Genomic DNA, 21,660 nt, shown 5'->3' on the forward strand with positions numbered 1-21,660 from the left:
TATTTGGAACATCATACCAATGGTTCCGATTTTTGTCCATTAGAAATAATTTCCCAATAAATAGATTCTTGGTCTGATGGCTAGTTATCTGTTATATTGACTAATTTATCTAAGCTTCTATGTTGACCTTAAAGGAAGCAATATAAGTCCTTTAAGGATTATGAGCAGATTTTCATAATTACACACCACACAGATAAGCACATCCATTTTTTCCATTAGTAAAATGCAGTTACTCCATTAGCTCTATCAGTGCTGTTGTCTGGATCATTTTCTGGTAAGAGGAATTACAACCCTCCCTGTCAGTCTAACACTTTCAACAGCAGGTTTTCCTGCCCTAGTTCTCAGTAACTGCTCATTAAATTATTCTCTACAGGGAACACTAGTTCTCTGCACCTTTTCTTTTTCTTTGCTATCAAAGATAAGCCAAGGTCAAATTGAAAAGAATCCACATTTACAACCAAATGTGGCAAATCAGAAGCATTTATAAAACACAGCAATAGAATCGATGGCATTGCCAAAAGAGACATTTTGAGTAAAAGCACCATGCAAAGACTGAAATACCTGTTAAATTCTGTCAAACAATTACACTTTACTATGTGCAGTCAATAAAACTCAATATTCTTTTTTACCAGGTTGATCCCCTGTTTACAGTGCCTGCCCCTCCACCACCAGTTTCTAACAACATCTCATCTCCAATTCTGCCATCGTATTTTTCACCATCATCAACTATTGCTGCACCTGTGGAACAGCTTTTAGTAAGGACTCGCTCAGTTGGTGTAAACACAAGTGAAGTTGGAGTAGTAACAGAACCAGAATGCCTTGGACCTTGTGAACCTGGCACCAGTGTCAATTTGGAAGGGATTGTGTGGCATGAAACTGAAGAAGGTAGGTCTGATCTTCTGTACGATCTTCTTAATGTCATGTTTGAAGATGTCCAGCTGTGTTGCAAAAAGTAGACTTTTTGGAAGCACAGGGTCCGTTGCCATCAAAGTTACACATGCTTAAACCTTCTATAGAAATATAAACTTGTCTAAAGTGGAAAAATCTTTTCAAAGTAGTTATCCTTTCTGGAAGAGAGATCTGGTGGCTCATTTTATTAAATGTTAGAAGGACCAGACATGGTTGTTGGGACAACTAGTCTTATTGTTAGTCACAAATCTTTGTTTCCAACATGATTTACTTTATTATTGTCCCCAAACTTCAATACTACTGGGTTTTTATGCTTGAAAAGGTTTTTTTTTTTAAATTAATGTCTCTTTTGATATGAAAATGTGATTTGGGGTAGTTTTCCAGGTACAATGGGTGTCAAAAGTCATTTTGGAGGGATTAAAAAGTTAGCAAAATTCTTAGAGTTAATTACTCAGGTACAGCACCATGGAATCCATGGTGCTCAAAATAATAATAATAATAATACTTTATAATGGAAAAGTAATTACCCTTCTAGGGTTGAGACTATAGACACAATGAAATTGGTTGAAATATTTATGATGGGAAAACAGTGTAAAACTCTAGAATACCGTAAAGAATGAGCCACTGTCTAGAAAATATTGAATAGGTAAAACAAAATATGTTGCATCAAAAAGCAGTAATAATTTATTTAATTAATGAGCTGTAATATGACAAATGGATTTCATGGTACCAATTATGTAGATGTGATTTACTGTATATTACATATTTCAAAATAACGTTGATGTTCGTCTTTAAAGACACTCTTTCTACCTTGTTTTAGCCTCTCCTGCTGAGGGTCCTGTTAAAATGATTTATGCACAGATAGTTTGCTGACTGCACCTTTTCAGACGTGATTTGAATTTTTATGGAATGAAGCAATCTTGGGAATATTGATTTTGGTCTCTGATTTAATATCTTTCCAGTGTTTAATTCGAGAAATACCTGATTGTGTATTCGGTCAGCAATACCATGATGCCGATGTGAATGTTTAGCATCTTGTGATATAGATAAAAGAGCTTACAAATGATGGTTTGCTTCCAAAATGTAATTTAGATATTAAAATGTATTCTGTTATGACTGCTTAAGGTGCATTTTTTATTGAATCTGTAATTTTCTGCATTTACATATACTTGATTTCTGGATGCAGCTTTGTTAAGATTTGATGTATGAGTGTAAAATAAATATTCCACTATAAGCTAATTATTTCACAGGTGACAGATGGATGTTATTAAAATGCACCTGTCACCCATATACAGCAGGAACAAAGCTTTTTATGGTGAGAAACAATGTTACAAGACTGGAGAAATCAGTTAGCTGGGAACTAATGGCTAATAAATATTGCCCTTGATCTGCTTCAGTTTTGATTTTAATGACTAAGTTGTTAGGTAACTTTCTCATCAATGTTGACTTTTCCCAAGTGGTTAATGGTTTAACGAAGAGTGGCTAAGAAGATCTTTAAACAATTGGCATATAGTGTCAAAATATGCAATGTCTTATTGCACCTCCCATTTCCTATAGGTTATTAGTGTGATTGCTACATATTAGATTTGACGATACTATTAGATTGGTCAAAAAGCAGATCCCAGATGGATGTTTCAACATGCATCTGGCCTGAATATGAAGAGAGGAGTTTGGGGGTAAATCACTTCCAGATAATTTTGGTGGTAGCATATTGCTTTGAAAACAAAAAAGTCCATCAGCCCAGAAATCCAACAGCCCAATCATTATTTCTCCAACTTTTATCATAAATGTAGAATAGGACACTACTTCCATATATATTAGATTGTATGTTTAGCCTAAATCTAATGTATTTTATATATGACCAACAGTAGAGGTATTATAATAAAAGAGCAAATTCAAGAGAATACTACATATTTTTTAGAACAAGGTATGAAGGTGGAGATGCAATTATGAAGGCAATTGAAGAACAGTTAACATAATTATTAAAGAGGATCTTTCTCCAAAGTTTTCATGATGAGCTGAACACACAATGTTATAGTGGTTGCCGAGCAGAATAAAACATTTTTGTCTCTTTTTAATTTTCCTTCTCTGTTACAGAGCTATTAACAATCAAAGTATTGGCTCATAATAAGTTAATTTTAGTTAAGTCCAAGTGGGTAATTTGTAATAGTTTTCACTGGTGGCGTGCATTTCTCCCTAAATGAGTTGCCATCTGATAACACCTTCTCGGACTTAACAAAAGTTGATTCACTAGGTGCCAATTCCCTGATTGCTATTATCTCTGCAAAAGAGGTGAAATGAAACAATATATAGATATGTTTTTTTTCCCGCTCTCTCCAACTTAATTTGAAAAATTTGGTATAAGTTCCTCTTTAAATAAGATTGAGTAGAAGTGGTAAGCCTTGTAGCATTGTCTCTCTTACACAATGTATTTGCCATAACAGATAATGTTTAGATAAAACACATGCATGTGTTAGGATATAATTTATTAGTTTGTAGAACACTGTAGGCTTGGATTTATCCATTCTTCCTCATGTTTCCATTTAATTAAATAGTGACAAATACAGCCATGTACTACACATCAGTTTGATGTATTGTCACGACATATTAGCTAGTAATATAGGGATCTGACCTTTCTGCCTCTTCTGTTTTCTTATGCTGGCTAAGCAGAACTCTGATAAGATGTTTACCATAGTGAAGGAAAAGCTGGTTAGCTTTTTGAGGAGTCGTTCTACTTGAATAAACTAAACTTCTGACCTTTGTTGAATTAAAAAGTGCTTGTTGTTTGCTGGACCGTATCTATTTACAGATGTGCCAGAAGCAAATACTCATTGTAGTCTGCAATTTAATAATAGTGAAACGTCTGAAGCATCAGAAGAATTTCCCATGTTGCTGTAATTCTAGCATTTTACTTAGTGAGATGAGGACTCACTGATGTTGGGCACTTTTAATAGGGAAGAACTAAAGTTGTTAACCTATGGGTCAGCATGTAGATGCCAGGCCATATAGGGCTTGCGCATATAATCTATCTCTTTTGACAAGTACAATACTACTATTATTATTTATTTATTATGCATTGCTTATATAGCTGTATCATATTCTGCAGCGCTTTGCATACATTATTATTATTGCTGTCCCCAATGGGGCTCACAATCTAAATTTCCTATCAGTATGTCTTTGGGGTGTGGGAGGAAACCAGGGAACCCAGAGGAAACCCATATAAACACAGGGAGAACATACAAACTCTTCACAGATATTGTCCTTGGTGGAATTTGAACCCAGGACCCCAGCGCTGCAAGGCTGCCGTGTTAACCACTGAGCCACCGTGCTGCCCGTGTACAGTACTACAGTATATACCTTCCTTGCAACTCAGGTAAAAGGAGACATGACTTAAAGGGATATTTCCACCTCTGAGACCTGCATCTATCTAGGGTATATGGGGTATCTGCTAATAGAAGATGGAAAACTGATCACTTTTTTATGATAGGTGGATTAAAATGATTGTCAAGATTTTTCTTTACAGTAAGAAATATTGTAAAATAAAAAGCTAAATTCTGTCTTGTACAGTCAATCACAGCTGTAATGCCAATAATTTAGCCTCACCTGGGCTGCATGGTGGCTCAGTGGTTAGCACTGTGGCTTTCCAGCTCTGAGGTCCTGGGTTCAAATCAAACCAAGGACAACATCTGCAAGGAGCTTGTATGTTCTCCCCATGTTTGCCTGGTTTTCCACAGGTTTCCTCCCGCACTCCAAAGGCATACTGATAGAGAATCTGAGCCCCAATGGGGACAGTGATTATGTTGTCTGTAAAGCGCTGCGGAATATGATGGTGCTATATAAGCAAAGCATAATATATGATAAATAAACCTTTCCAATGGTCTTTTCCAGTCTCTGTTCACTTTGTTGCAGCAATCTCCTGTTGTACATTCACTGTAGCCAATAACTGGCCTTAATGGTGATGCTTGTATGCATTGCACAGGACAGCTGAGGCCAATGATTGATTGAAATGGTCACAAAGTTATACATCAAATGATTACAGCCTCCAAATGAGCAGGAACAGTCAGGGACCGCTGTAACAACCATTCTGAAGAGTCAGGAGCATTGAACGCCAAATATTTATTTTTATTTATATTTTAAAGTATTCTTTTTTTTTAGTTTTTTTTGCATCCTGTTAAACCAATTTAGCTGTCCAGATTTTACACAGGATACTTTCATGGCATTTTGATAGTTAAGTGGTGCATGTACCGAGTTGGAGATCTGTCATGTGTGACATAATATTAGTAGAAGCTGTGTTGGTATTTTTCCTTCCACAACTGTAAGACCCGTAGAAAAGACATTCTATTTTGGCACAAATAGCAATGATGCCAATTTCCAAGCTCCATCTGTGCCACACTTACGATACGACGGAGAGCGTTAATTACTTTCCATCCCACCACAATCTATTTTAAATGCTCAGAGCTTTGTAGTGCAAAGAATGATTATGGGATCAAGATAAAACCGGTTGTTAAATGACAAATAAGTTGTTTCAGTCTCAAAAAATGTAACTAGTTGTAGCAGTCATCTCTGTAATTCAGAGAAAGACTTTTGAAATGAAACACTCCTTCTACACTGGAGGGTAAGGAAAAAAAGACATGGAAGAAATGCGCATTTTTTTTAATCTCATATACAAGAATTGTCTGAGGATGTTTTGGGTTTCCATCCTTTTTGATCTACCCTGTTTAAAAAGTTCATTGCCACAAGAAAATATTGTGTAAAATTGTTCACAGATGCATAGAAGAATTTCCATAACATTTGTGCTGTAACATTTGGGGCACACATGGCATTGTAGACATTTGTGTAGTCAGATTTCCTGGGATTGGCTTACTACCACCTGGCTTTTCATGTCATGCTTATTATTCTCCAATACACTTTTATCCTGGTTCGAGTTGATAGTGTTTAGCTCATTGCTTTGCTTTCCAATCTAAAATAAAACACAATGCAATTCAGCAATAGACCTATTATTAACAAACCCTTCTGTTTCATTTCTTCTTCCTACAAGCCTTTGAGCACTGAATTGGTTATATGAGCTCTGATCACCATAGATGTTAACTGCTGTTGTGCCTATTCCACTTCATCTGTGCAAAACCAATTGCACTGTTTGAAGTTATGTAAATGAGTTGTTTACTGCTAATTAAAATGCGTCTGTATTTGGGCCAAGGGGATCCTAAACCATATGATTGCTCAGAGCCGCGCTTCAATTGCCTGTTTACAGTTACTGGGAATACAAAACTGTTCTGGCTTCAAAAACAGTGTGTTAAAATAAAACAGTACATTTTGAGGTTTTGTTGACCTCTACTAAATCCAGAGCTTGCTTCTGTCAGAAACGTGAGCCTAGGAATCTAATACTCTGGAGGTACTTCCTATTAAATGAGACCTGTTACTCAACTTGTCACACACTGCTGTATTTTCTCATATCCCTTCAGGGAGATAAAGAATCATATGTTTACAGCTACATCAGTATATTTTTTCAACAGAAATGTCTACACCATATCCAAATGTTATAAATGGATATCTATTATATGTGCAATTTTTCAGCATGCTTTTAGACTTATCTTTAGAAATTTAGAAGATGTGTATACTTTTCCTTCATATCATTACCACCAAGCGCAAAATATTTAAAAAATATTTTGGAAAAATTTCCCCTATACATTAATTGTCAGATCCCAATGTTTTGGGATATATAAATGTAACGGCTATCCATTGTTGATAGACTTTGTTAGGCCTACTCAGGGGCAAAATTAATTGAACCATTTTTATTTTTAACCAATGATTCTATAGTGTTCCCCAAGAGGTCTGGCACTTGAAATATTTGGCAGATATGTGCCCCCTCATCAAGGTTGCCAACTTGACATTTTATTTTTTTCTAGAAAACTTATCAAAAAATCACGAACAGAGAATATTTTTATGAACACATTGGAAAACCATGGGAAATCATTATGGCTATAAGTGATATATGTTCTTATCCCATAATTCTGATAAAAAGACAACAGCTGCATTCATTAAGTTAGGGTCAAATGGCCTTAGATTAATCGAGTCGATTATGCAAATGACACTCAAAGTTTGAGTGGCAGCATAGTGTAATCAGTTTCTCTCAGATGCGAGAATCGGAGCATACTGTGAACAGAAGATGGGGAACAAAATGTCTCCATCTTCCCCATTCTGTGAGTCTGCGAGTCATCCAAGTGTAGTCCGATGATTTTCACGCACCCATAGAATGGTCGAGTCGTATCTGATTTACGGGTCAAATTGCAGCATGCTGCAATTTTCTTCTGATGCCGAATCGGTATGAGAAAAAAAGGTTGATCAGCAGTGCCCCATTACATCTCATTGGTCCGAGTGCTATCCAATAAAAAATCAGATAGCACTCGTCCGATTAATAAAATGGTGTGAGCAAAACCTTACAATCAAAACAATCTGTACAAGTTTCTTCAGCTTCAAAAAAAATCAAGGACACCTTAAATTCTTTTTACGGACAGGGCAAAAATATACCCTATTTTTACAAACTGTCCTGGAATTTCTGGATGTTTGGCAAGAATTAAATGTGCATTTTTAGATGTGTTTTTAAACAAAAATGTGAATAAATCCCAGGAGAAGGGAATAAATTCCAAACTTTTCCTCTACCTTTCCTTTATTTATTTGATTATCTGTTTCATATTTCACCAAGTATATGTTTAAACAATTTGTGAATTGTATTTCTTTCTGTGTAGCTTTTCCTTTAATCCATGCTATTTATGGTGTTTCTACTTTTCCTTTCTGCTACAATGATCCATCCTTCACATGCCCATATGTTGCTGGGAAGTGGGAAGTACATTTTTCATCGCTGCAGTCAGAGCTTTGTTACAACTGGTGGTTTAGATTTAATGCTTATGAAATTACATATGAAAACCATTAAGAGAGGTTTGAGTACTTAGAACATGAGTATATTATTTTGAAATATCATACAGCATATAATAAAATCAATAGAAGCAAGCCAACTTAAACTTTCTTCTCTCTCTTCTAGTTCCGGAAATTGCTTTGAGATGTTGTTTATAGTTTATATCTTTAAGAGCTTTTATGTCATATTTAGTGAAAATGTATGGAGCAATTTAAAGATCTTATGTGAATAGATTGTACTTGTGAACAACAGAATCATTTTTAAACCAGCCTTGCAGAAAGCTTGAATTGATGTAGAACATTGCTTGTCTAGCAGAATCATAGAGGTCTGCTGCACAAGGTTCTGTATGGAAAATAATTATATATTGCCCCCTACCCTACCCAGTATGTATATTTCCAAAGAAAAAGTTTGAAATCTAGACTTTTTTGGCACTAGTGGATAAACATGATAGATTTTAGGGAGAATATTTGACAAATGGCATAGATGTGTGATAACGATGGCAATGAAGCTAGTATTTGGGATTGTCTGCTTTGGACATTTATTCTTGTTTGAAAAGTCCTATAGCATTACGTTTATCATAGGGTGTAATCCAAGGTAATCAGATGTAATCTTCAGGCAGATCAGGATGTAATCAATTCTCCTGCCGGTCCACCACAGAGGAGACAAATCATTTTAAGATACCCACTGAAATCGATGAGCTTTCTTTGTTATAATATTCCATGTATGTAAATATTCACCAGTGGGAATGACAGTGAATTGAGGCACACCCTTTTATAAACTCAGGATTTAATATTATTTTATTTAATTTCTGAGAATAAAACTAAAACCTTTCGTAATATAAGGCGTTGAACAAGGGGAAATAACATTCTCAGTTCATTTAATGTTTTTTTTTTTTTGTTAAATTCTTATGAAAGATTCAATTGTGCTTTCCGTTACAAGCAAAATAATACAACACAATGACTGCAGTTACCCAACCAATCATTAGAGCAGTTCTCTGGCTCAGTTTGAATTATAGCATGTCTGATAATTTGTGCGTTTGAAAACTGTTCAGCAGGCAGCCATTTTTCACTTTACAGCCTTTGTAAGCTGAACAAGCTGTCAGCATGCCACACACTTCTCACATCCACAGATTGACAGTCCTCTTCTCTCCACACACCCTGTTTCTGTTATTGGAGTTGAAGGAAGGAGAGCAAAGAAAAGTAAAGTGTCAACTTTGTTTTCATGTCACTTTTGCAACCAGCTGAGACAATGTTATATTATCTGAGGTCAAAGGGGCAAAATAACAGAACCTGTAACACTGGTTCTCGGTGATTTACATATAAGTAATAGAGCTGGAAAAGCAGAATGGTAGAAACATAAAAAAATATCTATTATCGTACCTTTATTTAAGCACAAATAAAAACATGCACACAAAAGGAAATGTAGATAATTAAATACCTCATCCATCATTGAGATTAGTAGAATTTTAATAACATTTATTAGACTATAAATGGTAGATTTTGTATATTTCATGTTATTGAACAGTATCCCATTAATCCATTTACAACTGAAATACTTCATAGATTATGGCTGGCCTCGTAATGCCTAATGGTATTTTAGAAGCACTAAGGGCTCGTTCAGATGGCCGTTGATTCTCTGATCAGAGTTTGATCAGAGAGTCAGCATAGTGGGATCCGATTCTCTCGGATGAGGAGAAGATGAAGAACACCATTTTTTCCAGCTTCTCCATTTTATCAGTGCTCGGAAATTGAACTGTAACAAGATGTCATACGAATGCAGTCTGATGGTTTCAGCTCTCCCATAGACTTGTACGGCCGAGTACAATCAGAATATTGGATCAAACTCGGACATGCAGGGATTTTTTTCCTCTGACTAACTCTGTCCGAGGAAAAAATTGGACATGTGCATGGCCTTATAGAATAACATTCATCCGGGTGCTATCCGATGTTTTGTAGGATCACACTCGGACTGATAATACAGCTGTCTGATCCTGCCCTAAATATACATGATATTTAGTTAATGCCTCTTTAAAGGGAGACTCTCGCTCAATTAATGATGCCCAAAACTCGGGCAGCATTAATCAGAGCCTGGCTTAGGAGTTGTAGCCAGGTATGTTTTCCACTGCAATTCTACATAAGGGAGCAAATATCTGCAGCAAAGAGCACACTAACCACTGGACCAACCTAAACCCAGAACATGCATTTTGCTGTAGTTTTAAATTGCATGTATTTTTTATGAATTAAAGAAAGTAGTAATACATATAGCTTGTATACCGGTTTTGATAGATAAACATAATGGTGTTATAACTATCTTTTAGATAGGATTTTCTGACGTTAGATGGATGTCAGGATATACATTTTGGTAGACAAAATGTATAACCGATTAGAGTCCATGTCAGTAACTGTAATGCACCCAATGTTGGGCATTGTAGATAATCATACAGTGATGATTCCTTTGTTAATTTGACGCAGTTGTATAGTCTGTAGAATTGTTGCCTCTGTCTACGATTTCATATCTTTCCTTTCGCACATCCATAGAAACACACATCACTTCCTTTAAACCAGAAATTAATATCTGCCTTTCACTTTTACATAACATTATAATATTAATTGTTTCTGAAAACGACTTGCATTTTTTGCAGAACAGGGAATATTCTTTTAGCTTTTCTGTTTTTCCAAGTTTTAGTAAATTTATTGCACAAACTATTTTCTAACAGTTGGTGAAACCACAAATGTAAGATGACTGCTTTTACGGCTCCCTGTTGCAAAACTGTTGGAGCAGAAAGTCATTACTTTACACACTTGTGTATGCTATAAATGTGTCATCTAGTTTTCATCATAGGTTCCTCAGTGCCTGGATCACTTTACCTCATTTGTTTCCATATTGTCGACAAGACAATTTTAGCTGCAGCATAGAGCATTGCACTACGCTTCACTGCTTTTAGATGTGTGTAATTTGTTTCCACAAGTTGCCTTCCATTTACAAAGCAACTGCATTAGACATGTGAAAAGAGACGCCATGCTTTTCAATTTCTCCTTTAATTGTGATTTAAATGCATTAAGTACACAGAGTTCTCACATAAAATTTGGAATGTATTCATACAGTATATAAGACTTTATCATTTTTCTTACACTTTACATTTGTTTATAGCAATCATTTATAACATTAATGGTATGAATTATTGTGCTTGTATGGAAACCAGTGAAGTAATTTCTAAAACCATATTACACTGTGTGCAGAATTATTAGGCAAGTTGTATTTTAGAGGATTATTTTTATTTTGATCAACAACTATGTTCTCAGTCAACCCAAAAGACTCATAAATATCCAAGCTTAATATTTTTGGAAGTTGGAGTGTTTTTTTTTAGATTTGGCTATCTTAGGAGGATATCTGTTTGTGCAGGTAACTATTACTGTGCAGAATTATTATTCAACTTAATAAAAACCAAATATAATCCCATCTCACTTGTTTATTTTCACCAGGTAAACAAATATCAGTGCACAAAATTTAGAAATAAACATTTCTGAAATGCAAAAACAAAAATCAAAAAAATTTGTGATCAATATAGCCACCTTTCTTTATGATGATACTCAACAGCCTTCCATCCATAGATTCTGTCAGTTGCTTGATCTGTTTTCAATCAACATTGCGTGCAGCAGCCACCACAGCCTCCCAGACACTGTTCCGAGAGCTGTACTGTTTTCCCTCCCTGTAGATCTCACATTTTATGATGGACCACAGGTTCTCTATGGGGTTCAGATCAGGTGAACAAGGGGGCCATGTCATTATTTTTTCTTCTTTTAGACCTTTACTGGCCAGCAACGCTGTGGAGTAGTTGGATGCATGTGATGGAGCATTGTCCTGCATGAAAATCATGTTTTTCTTGAACGATACGGACTTCTTCCTGTACCACTGCTTGAAGAAGTTGTCTTCCAGAAACTGGCAGTAGGTCTGGGAGTTGAGCTTCACTCCATCCTCAACCCAAAAAGATCCCACAAGTTCATCTTTGATGATACCAGCCTATACCAGTACCCCACCTCCACCTTGCTGGCGTCTGAGTCGGAGTGGAGCTCTCTGCCCTTTACTGATCCAGCCTCTGGCCCATCCATCTGGCCCATCAAGAGTCACTCTCATTTCATCAGTCTATAAACATTTGAAAAATCAGTCTTAAGATATTTCTTGGCCCATTCTTGACGTTTTATCTTATCTTTCTTGTTCAAAGGTGGTCGTTTTTCAGCCTTCCTTACCTTGGCCATGTCCCTGAGTATCGCACACCTTGTGCTTTTTGATACTCCAGTAATGTTGCAGCTCTGAAATATGGCAAAACTGGTGGCGAATGGCATCTTGGCAGCTTCACGCTTGATTTTCCTCAATTCATGGGCAGTTATTTTGCGCCTTTTTTGGCCAACACGCTTCTTGCGACCCTGTTGGCTTGTTCGGTGATCTCGCTTCAAAAGTTTGGAAATTTCAAGACTGCTGCATCCCTTTGCAAGACATCTCACAATTTTGGACTTTTCAGAGCCCGTCAAATCTTTCTTCTGACCCATTTTGCAAAAGGAAAGGAAGTTGCCTAACAACTAAGCACACCTTATATTGGGTGTTGATGTCATTAGTCAACACCCCTCCTCATTACAGAGATGCACATCACCAGATTTACTGTAGGACAACATGTATAAAAAGTATCATGTGATCAAAATACTAATTTGCCTAATAATTCTGCACAGTGTAATTTCACCTTCATACACATATTTGTTGTTTACATACATATTGTAGATTGACAACATATATATCAAGAATATTTTTTTACTAGGTTTGCATGTAAAATTAATTTAATTTTAGCCTTCCAAGTTAGATGTCATATCTAGTAGCAATACCTTTGATAAAATGGAGGATGATAATAAAACCCATGACACCAAAAAGTGATAACTATGTTTCAAAAGGTTAAATGAAATTAGAATATTGTTTTATCTTTTTCTCCAGAAATGATGCTTGTTCTGTCCGTGGGCTATGTTTGGTATTGCAGCTCAATCTATTCAAATTAGAGTTGAGAAAATCGACCAAATTTCAATATGAGCAGATTTGCTAAATTCAGTAAGGTAATTCTAAGCAGGTTGAATCAGTCAGCAAGGGTATGGAAAAAAATTCTTACATTCACCTCTCGTCGGCCCTAGACCCGCCTGTGGTAGACTCCTTTTATCAGCGTTTGCATATTTTTATCTTTTTTTTCCAATTTTCTTTCTTTTGTCTTCCTTCTGTCAAGGTGTTCCTAACACACAGCTCCACACCATCAATGAGGGCACGATGCATGTTATTGATGTCCATGGCGCCACATGCGGTCATGTAAGGTGCAATGCACATCAACTGACTGCGATCGGAAACTTGGCAGTGGTAGGACTAGTATGGAGATAGCAGAGGAAAGGTGGCAGTGAGTATAAGATTTTTTTTCAGTTCTCTGTATACCAGCAAAATGGTGACCAGTTGTCATTTTACTTGTTTAACCCAAAACAAATACCCATAAATTTGGATTCTCAAGAATCCACTTTTTTTATTTTATTTAAGGAAAATTCAATTTATTTCAAATAAATTTGCTCATCTTTACTTTGAATAGAAATGCAGTTCCAGAAATAGTCTGTGGATAGGTGTGATGCCATTTAAAAAATATATATATATATATATATATATATATATATATATCTTCTTGCACAGTAACCATGTGCTGGCATTAGACCCTTTTTACATTTATCTTCACTTCTGGTGATAAATGAAAGATCAAGTACATAAACTTAGGCTGTATGATCCTCTATATTGTCTATGATGGAGACTCACTACTACATATCTCATACTTTACTCAGTTGGTGTCTGTGTCTTTTTGCTGTTATTCAATTACACTTTTTTTCCACTTTGATTTGACTATTAAATAACGCTAACCTAAGATCCAGACATCAAGCCAAGATAATAGGCTTTTAAGCAGCTGTTGACATTACGTTGTACTATAGAAAGATTGCCAGAATTATGTTTGACTTGCTTTTACTTATTTTCACGTATGTGAAAGAACAGTCTGCACTCAATTACAATATACCAAGGCCACAGGACCCGAGAGTGAGGTTTACTTTGCTAGCAGAATGTTGAAAATATAATACTTGTTGCTTGATGTGTGAGAGCTTTTTGGCTCATGGCCATGTGAATAGTAAAGGCATCTTTTCTTGCTCTGTTGCTGAGACGCTTTGGCTTACTCTTAGGAACCCTGCAAGTGCTGGAAGACTGTTCTCTATGGATCACAAGCAATGCAGTCATAATAAACAGCACACCAAGACTTTTATGAGTCCCACTGAGCATTTGTTTCTAAAGTAGATATTAGCATGTATATTCCAATGACTTACAAGCCAACCAGATGGGATAACAGATCAGAAATAGTTTTGCTGGCTGCCTGCCACCGTTCAGTGTGTTTTGATTTGCGCGGATAAGTAACCATTCTCCTTTTCCCTGTTTGCAAGAGTTTTCCTGTAAGGTTTGCAGGAAAGCTAATCCTTGGTTTCCTGTAAAATGTCTGCTTGTTAAAAAGATGTTTCTGCAATGTGCCATGCTGACCCTGAATTGTAGAAGTTTATGACATCAAGCATGCTCAATGGCTTGTACAGATTGACATTTACTAGAATTACATAGAGTCAACTCCCACGCAGAAAATCAGTCTGCTTTATTTTAGCAAAGGCTATATGGTCTTTGATATTTACAATGCTTGATTTATGATCTTCATATATAAGTTTATGAAAGTGACCATTATGTACATGATTGCAATGGATCACTATTTGAGATGAGTGAATCTTTTGCATTTCAAATTCTCCAGAATTTCTACATCTCCTAAAAACAATTCTCAATATGGCAAGGCCTCTATACAAAAATGTATATATTTTTTGCTCACTTTCTTGTTGTAATAGTCTAATATTACACCCGAACATGGCACCTGAATACAGCGGGTGCAATGCTTTTGAGAAGTGAACCTACCAAGCACAACCCCTTATAAAAAAAAGTCATGGCTTCATTCACTTGCACTGCTTGTGTATAAATGCAAACAAGGCAGGCATCTGTCCACCAAAATGAATAATTTTTGGACATTATCTTTACATTATAATTAGACTAAAAGTCTGTTTATGCAGTTAGCTGTAATTAAGCTGTTAGTTACCACTGGTTATCATATGTTTGCCCCTACGCAGATAGGTTAAGGACATTTGGACATTACTAAAGCTTTTTTTGAGCTAAACAGCTCAAAAGAGGTTCAATATAGTCCTATGAGACGGCAGGAAATTATACACAAATTTTCCAGGCATTTAGAGACCTTATTGCCATATTGAGAATTGTTTTTAGGAAATGCTGGACAATTTGTAATGCAAATGATTCACTCATCTCAATAGTGATCCATTGGTATCATATACATAATAGTCACTTTAATAAACTTATATATGAAGATGAAGAAGTTTATGAAGATCATAAACCTGCGTCACTTTTCATGAATTTGATGGCTAGGTTTCACCTTATCCTTCCCATCCTCCATCCATGCTATGCTCATATTGGCATAGCTGGCTGGGACTAACATGGAAATTCCATAATTCACAATATTTTTGCACACCAAAATATTGTGACTTATTAAGATTTTTTTTATGACAGAATTCTGATGTAAACACCTAAATGAATTGACCCTAATATGTTACAATACCCTCATGGCTGTTTTTTTTACAATTAGAATGGCCAATCCAAATGTTCATCTTGTATTTAGGTTGTCTTGACATAGTTGTTTCCTGTTAGTAGGTTTTGCTATTGATGTGGCATTAAAACTTAAGTGGAACCTAAAGGCGAGCAGTTTGTATGGCTGTGTTCCATTATTTCAATGTTTTATGGTTTGTTTTTTATTAGTTTCTTAGGGAGACAATTTCTTATTTTGCTTGCAAGGAAAAAAAAAACTTGAATGTTTCACACAGCTGAACCATAGGGGGTGACTTTATATTGTGATAATTTGCCACAAAATTTCATTTTCTCAACTATTCACCACTAGTTGTACAATCAACCACCAAACAAAGGTAGGATGCTGCCTTTTGTAACCTACAGAGCTTGTGTATTCATGTTTTCCTTTTCCATTCACAGAACCCTCCAGCTGGGAAAATATAGTGTGTACAATTCTCTGTGCCTTCAACTGACATTTCTCATAAATTGCAACAGAAACACTGTTATCAGCAGCTTAATAACAGCTCTACAGATCAAGTCTCAGCATGACACAGAAACTATGGTAACCACATTTTCCAGGCAGATAAAGGAGGAGGAAGGTTTAAGTAGAAAAGTAGCTGAAGCGAAATTGTAAATAGAGTCCAAATTACTTAAGAGTTGATAAGAGTTTGATGGATTAATGGCATTGTTCTGAAAAGCCTCGGCTATGCATCTGAACTATTACTTAAATCTATTAAACATTAGTCTTCGACACAGAAATGCATTTCCCTGGTTCTTATACTGTAACACTGTCATTTGCTTCTGTATGTACAAGCAAGTCATCCTATGAATTTTGAAAATTAGATGAGCTCACCATTGTAGGTATCCACCATCGCATAGGTTTCAGAGATCCATCAAGCCCTTCGGCCTGGGAAAATGAATCCAATATACCAGAAAAAAAGCTGACATCTCTGGTAAAATCTTGGTAACTTTATTACGTTTACATTAAAATCTGGTCACAAATAGGACAGTGCTCTGGTGTCGATGCGTTTCGACTTTAGCAGTCTTAATTGTAACATGTTATTCAAAAGTAAAAAGTAAAAAATCGTAGCATGTTACTATTAAGACTGCTAAAGTTGAAAAGCATCAACACCAGGGCACTGTCCTGTTTGTGACCTGATTTTAATGTAAATGTAATAAAGTTGCCAAGATTTTACCGGAGACGCCAGCTTTTTTTCTGGTATATTGGATCTTAGGAATGTGTTACCCTTACGCTGGAAATGTATAAGCTGACGGGCTGGGAAGGGCGGAAAGTATTTGTTCATTTTTTTATATATTTTTTTTTACATACTTTTGCTACTGATCCTATATAATTAGAAAATAGCTACTGTAGCTAGGACCATGGAATGAAAAAAATGATGAGCTAGTACATTACTGATGTGGATCAGTGTTTAGATATGTTGCTTTGCAGCGCTGGACTCCTGGGTCCAAATGCCACCAAGGATTTTGTATGTTCTTCAAAAACATACTGATAGGGATCTTTTATGACCCCCTAATGGTGACAGTAATGATAATGCATGTGAAATGCTGCAGAATATGATGGCTCTATATAAGGAAAATAGATGCAAGTATGTCACTTTTTATTATAAATAGATGGTATATGGTTTATGGAGTAGAGGTGTAAAAAATGGTTTAAAATCTGAAGGCTCCTGTCATAATAGTTCTAATTTTCACTGAGTTAAAGGGATTCTGTCAGCACAGACTGACTGTTCACACCAAGTACAGGTGCTCGGTGCATCAAGGCATGGCCAGACATTTAACTATCCTTTTCACCTGCTTCTTTTCACTCTATCTCCTCTCGATCTCGATCTATGCTTTGAAAGCTCTGGCTTAATAGAACAATAGAAGGGTGATGACAGATGGAAAACCAATAGGTAGGAAGGTATAGTTAAATGTTTGGACACACCATGGTGCTCAGAGCGCCTATACTTGGTTTGAACAGTCATTTTGTCCTGACAGAGACCCTTTAAAGGGAACCTATCACCAGTTTGTGGCTGCCCTTTTAAAAAAAAAACAAAAACAATATGCAACCAGAAGCAATATTTTGCTAAATAACACTTATTATCAAAAATGCTGACAAGTGGACAAATGTCCTTGTTGACAGGCTAAATGACTCCATTTTCTAGCTAAAGTTGGGTCTGATCTTCCAGGATTTAGGATCCTGGCATGCAGATTGCACCACCCTCTGCAATCCGCTAACTATGAAAACACAAGATCTAGCTTGTTATTGCAAGATTTAATTCCACTCTTTCAACTAAACCAGCACTGCCAGATCCTTTGCTCAACGGTTTCCAATCGGTAACATCATTAAAGCGGTTACCGATCAGTGATTGCTTAGTAAAGGATGTGGCAGCGCTGGATTAGTTCAAAATATGAAATCTTATGCTTTTACAGCAAGGAGGCTGTCGAGGATTGTGGAATCCTGCTCTGCATGCCCAAAGCTCACAGCCAGGAACTTTGGAACTGACTTATGCTAGAAAGTCTAGTCTTTAAAGGTGCATTTACACTGTATGATTATCTTGACGTATCTATAAATACTTGTTTCACAGTCTAAATAGGCAGCCGGTCACCTGACAAGCTAGCAAAATGCTTTTTCATAGGGTGATTTGATATTTTTGGTTTGCCCAAGAGATCATGGTTTTTAAACAGGACCTGCATGTTAGGCGTCGGGTGGTTGCTGGACCTGAAATTGGGTCAGAATCATCTGTGGTCTCCCATTCAGCATCGCCGTCAGTCCCAACGCCTAGCCAGTGCACGAGAAGTACAGGCTGTCTCTCGGGTCTTTGTTCCTAGTAGAGTTAAGCATAGGTTGCGGAGGGGAACAAGGGCTGCTACAGCCTAAGTCCAGGATGCACTGCACTGAGCATGCCCCTGATAGGGCGGACCGTGATTGGTGCTTTGGTGTCAGCTGTTCCGGTGACCTGGCACCGCCTGATTGGCCACGGGTGACGTCATCAGTAGTGCGACCAATAATGCGACAGTGGGCAGGGCTTAGTCTTTAAATAGGCCGCCTACAAGCATGGCGGCGTGCTCTAATCATAGAGATAAGGTTGTGTTCCTGTGTGAACGCTTGTCTGTTTGGGCTCCACGTGCTCTCTAGCTGCTCTCTCCATGACCTGCCAATGCCAGAGTTCGCTCGGCTGCTTAGCACAGGTCGCTTAGGCAGGCCTAGCTTCGGACAGGCAGGTTTAGCTGGGGATAGGCAGTCTTAGCTGGAGGGAGGCAGGTAGTTTCTGTTTGACAGTCTGGCTCCCTCAAGGTGGTCGCTATACACCCCGAGCAGACTGCGGGCTCCATATCTCTGGTACCGCCTGTTAGTCACGTGGAGAGTTAATCTGCAGTCCGGTTGCACACCAGCTGGGAGCACGTACACGCCGGCGTGAGTCACACGCACTTCCTAGCGCCTGCTGCGTAGCCTCTGTGCAGTTAACAGGGCTACGGCTACGTTAATTATCGCACATCTCTTGTGCCAGGATAGTGCAAATCCCTTTTCCCGTCCCGGTGTGAAGTAACACTGGAGGGATTTATACATTAGTTGGTTGTTTTACCTTCTTACTCGGAAGGTGTTCGGCCGCAGTTCTCTAGGCTGCATCGCGGACCCCAGGTTCGGTTGCTTTCTAATATTTAATAAAGTTGTTTGCAACCGTCCCCTTAACAGTGCGCTGTAAACAGGACCTGAGCTGTCCACTACAATGACAGCCTATGTGCACTGAACAATCTATTTCTAATGGTTGAGTGCACATATAAAATGCAATCAGCTTATTGAAACAGATTATTTTAAACCATGCATCATGTAGTGTAAGTGAACCCTTAGAACCCTATTCATCAAGACCATCGATTTTCTCGTCGGTCTTGATGAGGGGTCATGATAGAGTCAGACGCTTCTGATTCATGAACGGGGTGCACGCTTCTTCATGTTTCTGGAGAGTCTGATGAGTGGCATGTGCCTCCTTCACAGGAATTTCTGGCTTGCAGAATGCCCCAGCTTGTCATGAATTAGATGACATGTGGAGTCACACCCCCACCGCGCCCCATCCCGCCCAGTTCTGCCCATTTTGGCGAAGCTGTGATAAACTGGAGTGAAAACATTGCACCAAAATTTGGCATCTTTTTAAAGCTTTTATGTCACTTTTTTACGTAAAAACTTGAATCAGGGGACTTAGTGTGTCATTAAAAACACATGTCAGCATTTTTGCTAATTAGATTTTTTGTGTGAAATCATCTTTCTGTTGGCTGATCATTGTTTTTTTAAATGAAAAGACAAACTTGTAATAGAAAATAAAAAATAAATGTTTGCTTTTTTTATTAACATGCAATAGACAATTTTTTCATAGAATAGTATTGAATATAACCATACAAGTTTCAACTCTTTGCTTTCATGCAATAATTGAACTGGAAGAAATACTTAGTGTTTCTGAGGTTTGAAAGCACAAAGAGATTTTCCAATGTGTCGGGAAATCTCTTTGTATTGATATGATCCTTCCTTTTTCTCGGAAGGGATCTGAAAACAGGAAGTTTTACTATGGTGAGATATCTAAACATTTATGACCAGTATAGACTTTAATGAGGTAAAATGAATGTACATTATAATATTGACCTTCCGGAAACATGCCCTTTGACCAGTGGGTATTCTTGGACATCAAAGCCTATCTTGTATGTCTACCTTATTTATTCTTTATATTTTTTGTAACCCATATTGTATAAAACGGTTATTTATTTCAAATAATATGAAACATTTAATTTAATATCTCATAAAATTTTGTTGGATGTGATTGGTTTTGGCATGAAATGTTAATAGATGTTGAAGTTCACAAGAACATGTTATGATAAAAAGGACAGGTTCTCTGTGCCTGACTTGAAAGGAAAGAGAAGAATGTGTGGGGGAGGGATGAGATCTGATGCTCTTGTATTACAAAGAACATAATCAGAACTGCAGGAAAATCTTCTACAAGAAATGTGACTGTTTTGGTATGGCAATAATAAAAGACTGATATCTGTCTGATGATATGCTTGGGCAATAAAATATGGTGTTTTATTTGATGGTGTTGCTTCCTTTCAATAAATGTTAAAAAGAACCTGTCATGTAAAATAATGCTATTAACCTGTAGATATGGGGTTAATCTGCAGGTTAATAACGTTCTGACACCGTGTGGCGCCGGCACAGAGAGCCTGGCTGCTAGGAGGAAATTAACTTTATTCCCCCCTGGCAGTATTTGGCTTTCAGTCACAGGGGCGGCACCAGCACAGATTCTGTCACCGCTCAGTGTAGGGAGTGATGGTTGTACCTGCGCCCCTGGCCTTGACTGACATCCGGTCCTAATGATGAGTTTGCTGTCAGTCAGTGCCAGGTGCACAGTTACAGCCACTGCTGCACACATCGATGACTAAAGCCACCCTGGCCCACTTCTATGACTGGAAACCAAACACTGCCGGGGGTAATAAAGTTAATTTCCTCCCGGCGGCGCTGGTGCTGCATTATCAGAATGCTATTATTTTAACCTGCAGATTAACCCCATATCTGTAGGCTAACAGCATTATTTTACATGAGAGGTTCCCTTTAATCCCCGTCTGCAGGTTATTCTAATTAATCAAACCACACTGTACTCACCTTCCCTGGGTCCGCCGGCAGGTCTAGATGCTGCCTCTCATGTCTGGATTTGGCTGCGGCGCTGACATCACGTCAACAGTACAGGAGTTAATCAGTGAGTTCAGTGTCTCTGAGAAAGGGATGTTCCCATGTAGACAAAATATCCTGCTTAGACATGCTGAGTTCACTGATTGGCTGCCACGGAACAACCCCTTTAAGCTTTTACGCATAAGTAATATTTATGAAAGCAATCAAACTCTACTTGTCAGCATTTAGTAATCTATAATAATCTATAAATCACAGTAAAATAAAAATATTGAGGCTTTTTTATCTTTAACAGCATTGAAAAACTGATCTCAAGAAATCCAGATGAGTCCCATTGTTTTATAATAGGATATGTAGAGTGTCATTGGCATTACAATAGATTTGATGGCTGGAAATATGTTGCAGAATGTGCTATCTTGCAAAAATCCCAGGAACACTTTATGGAGGGGGC

At 37.4% G+C, this 21,660-nt stretch overlaps 1 protein-coding gene across 9 annotated transcripts in view; it reads left to right on the top strand.

Annotated features, from left to right (window-relative positions):
• ZNF608 (zinc finger protein 608) overlaps positions 1–21,660 on the top strand; it is a 168,673-nt gene that overhangs the window by 105,405 nt on the left and 41,608 nt on the right. For all 9 annotated transcript variants that reach the window (XM_073676742.1, XM_073676725.1, XM_073676753.1 and 6 more), the window contains one exon: positions 633–885. In XM_073676742.1, coding sequence (XP_073532843.1) covers positions 633–885 — 253 coding nt within the window. The remainder of the gene's footprint in view (positions 1–632; positions 886–21,660) is intronic.

Source organism: Phyllobates terribilis, unplaced genomic scaffold (genome assembly GCF_046119375.1).
Source record: "Phyllobates terribilis strain yellow unplaced genomic scaffold, ASM4611937v1 Scaffold_1__5_contigs__length_1240528914, whole genome shotgun sequence".
Taxonomy (NCBI): Eukaryota; Metazoa; Chordata; class Amphibia; order Anura; family Dendrobatidae; genus Phyllobates; species Phyllobates terribilis.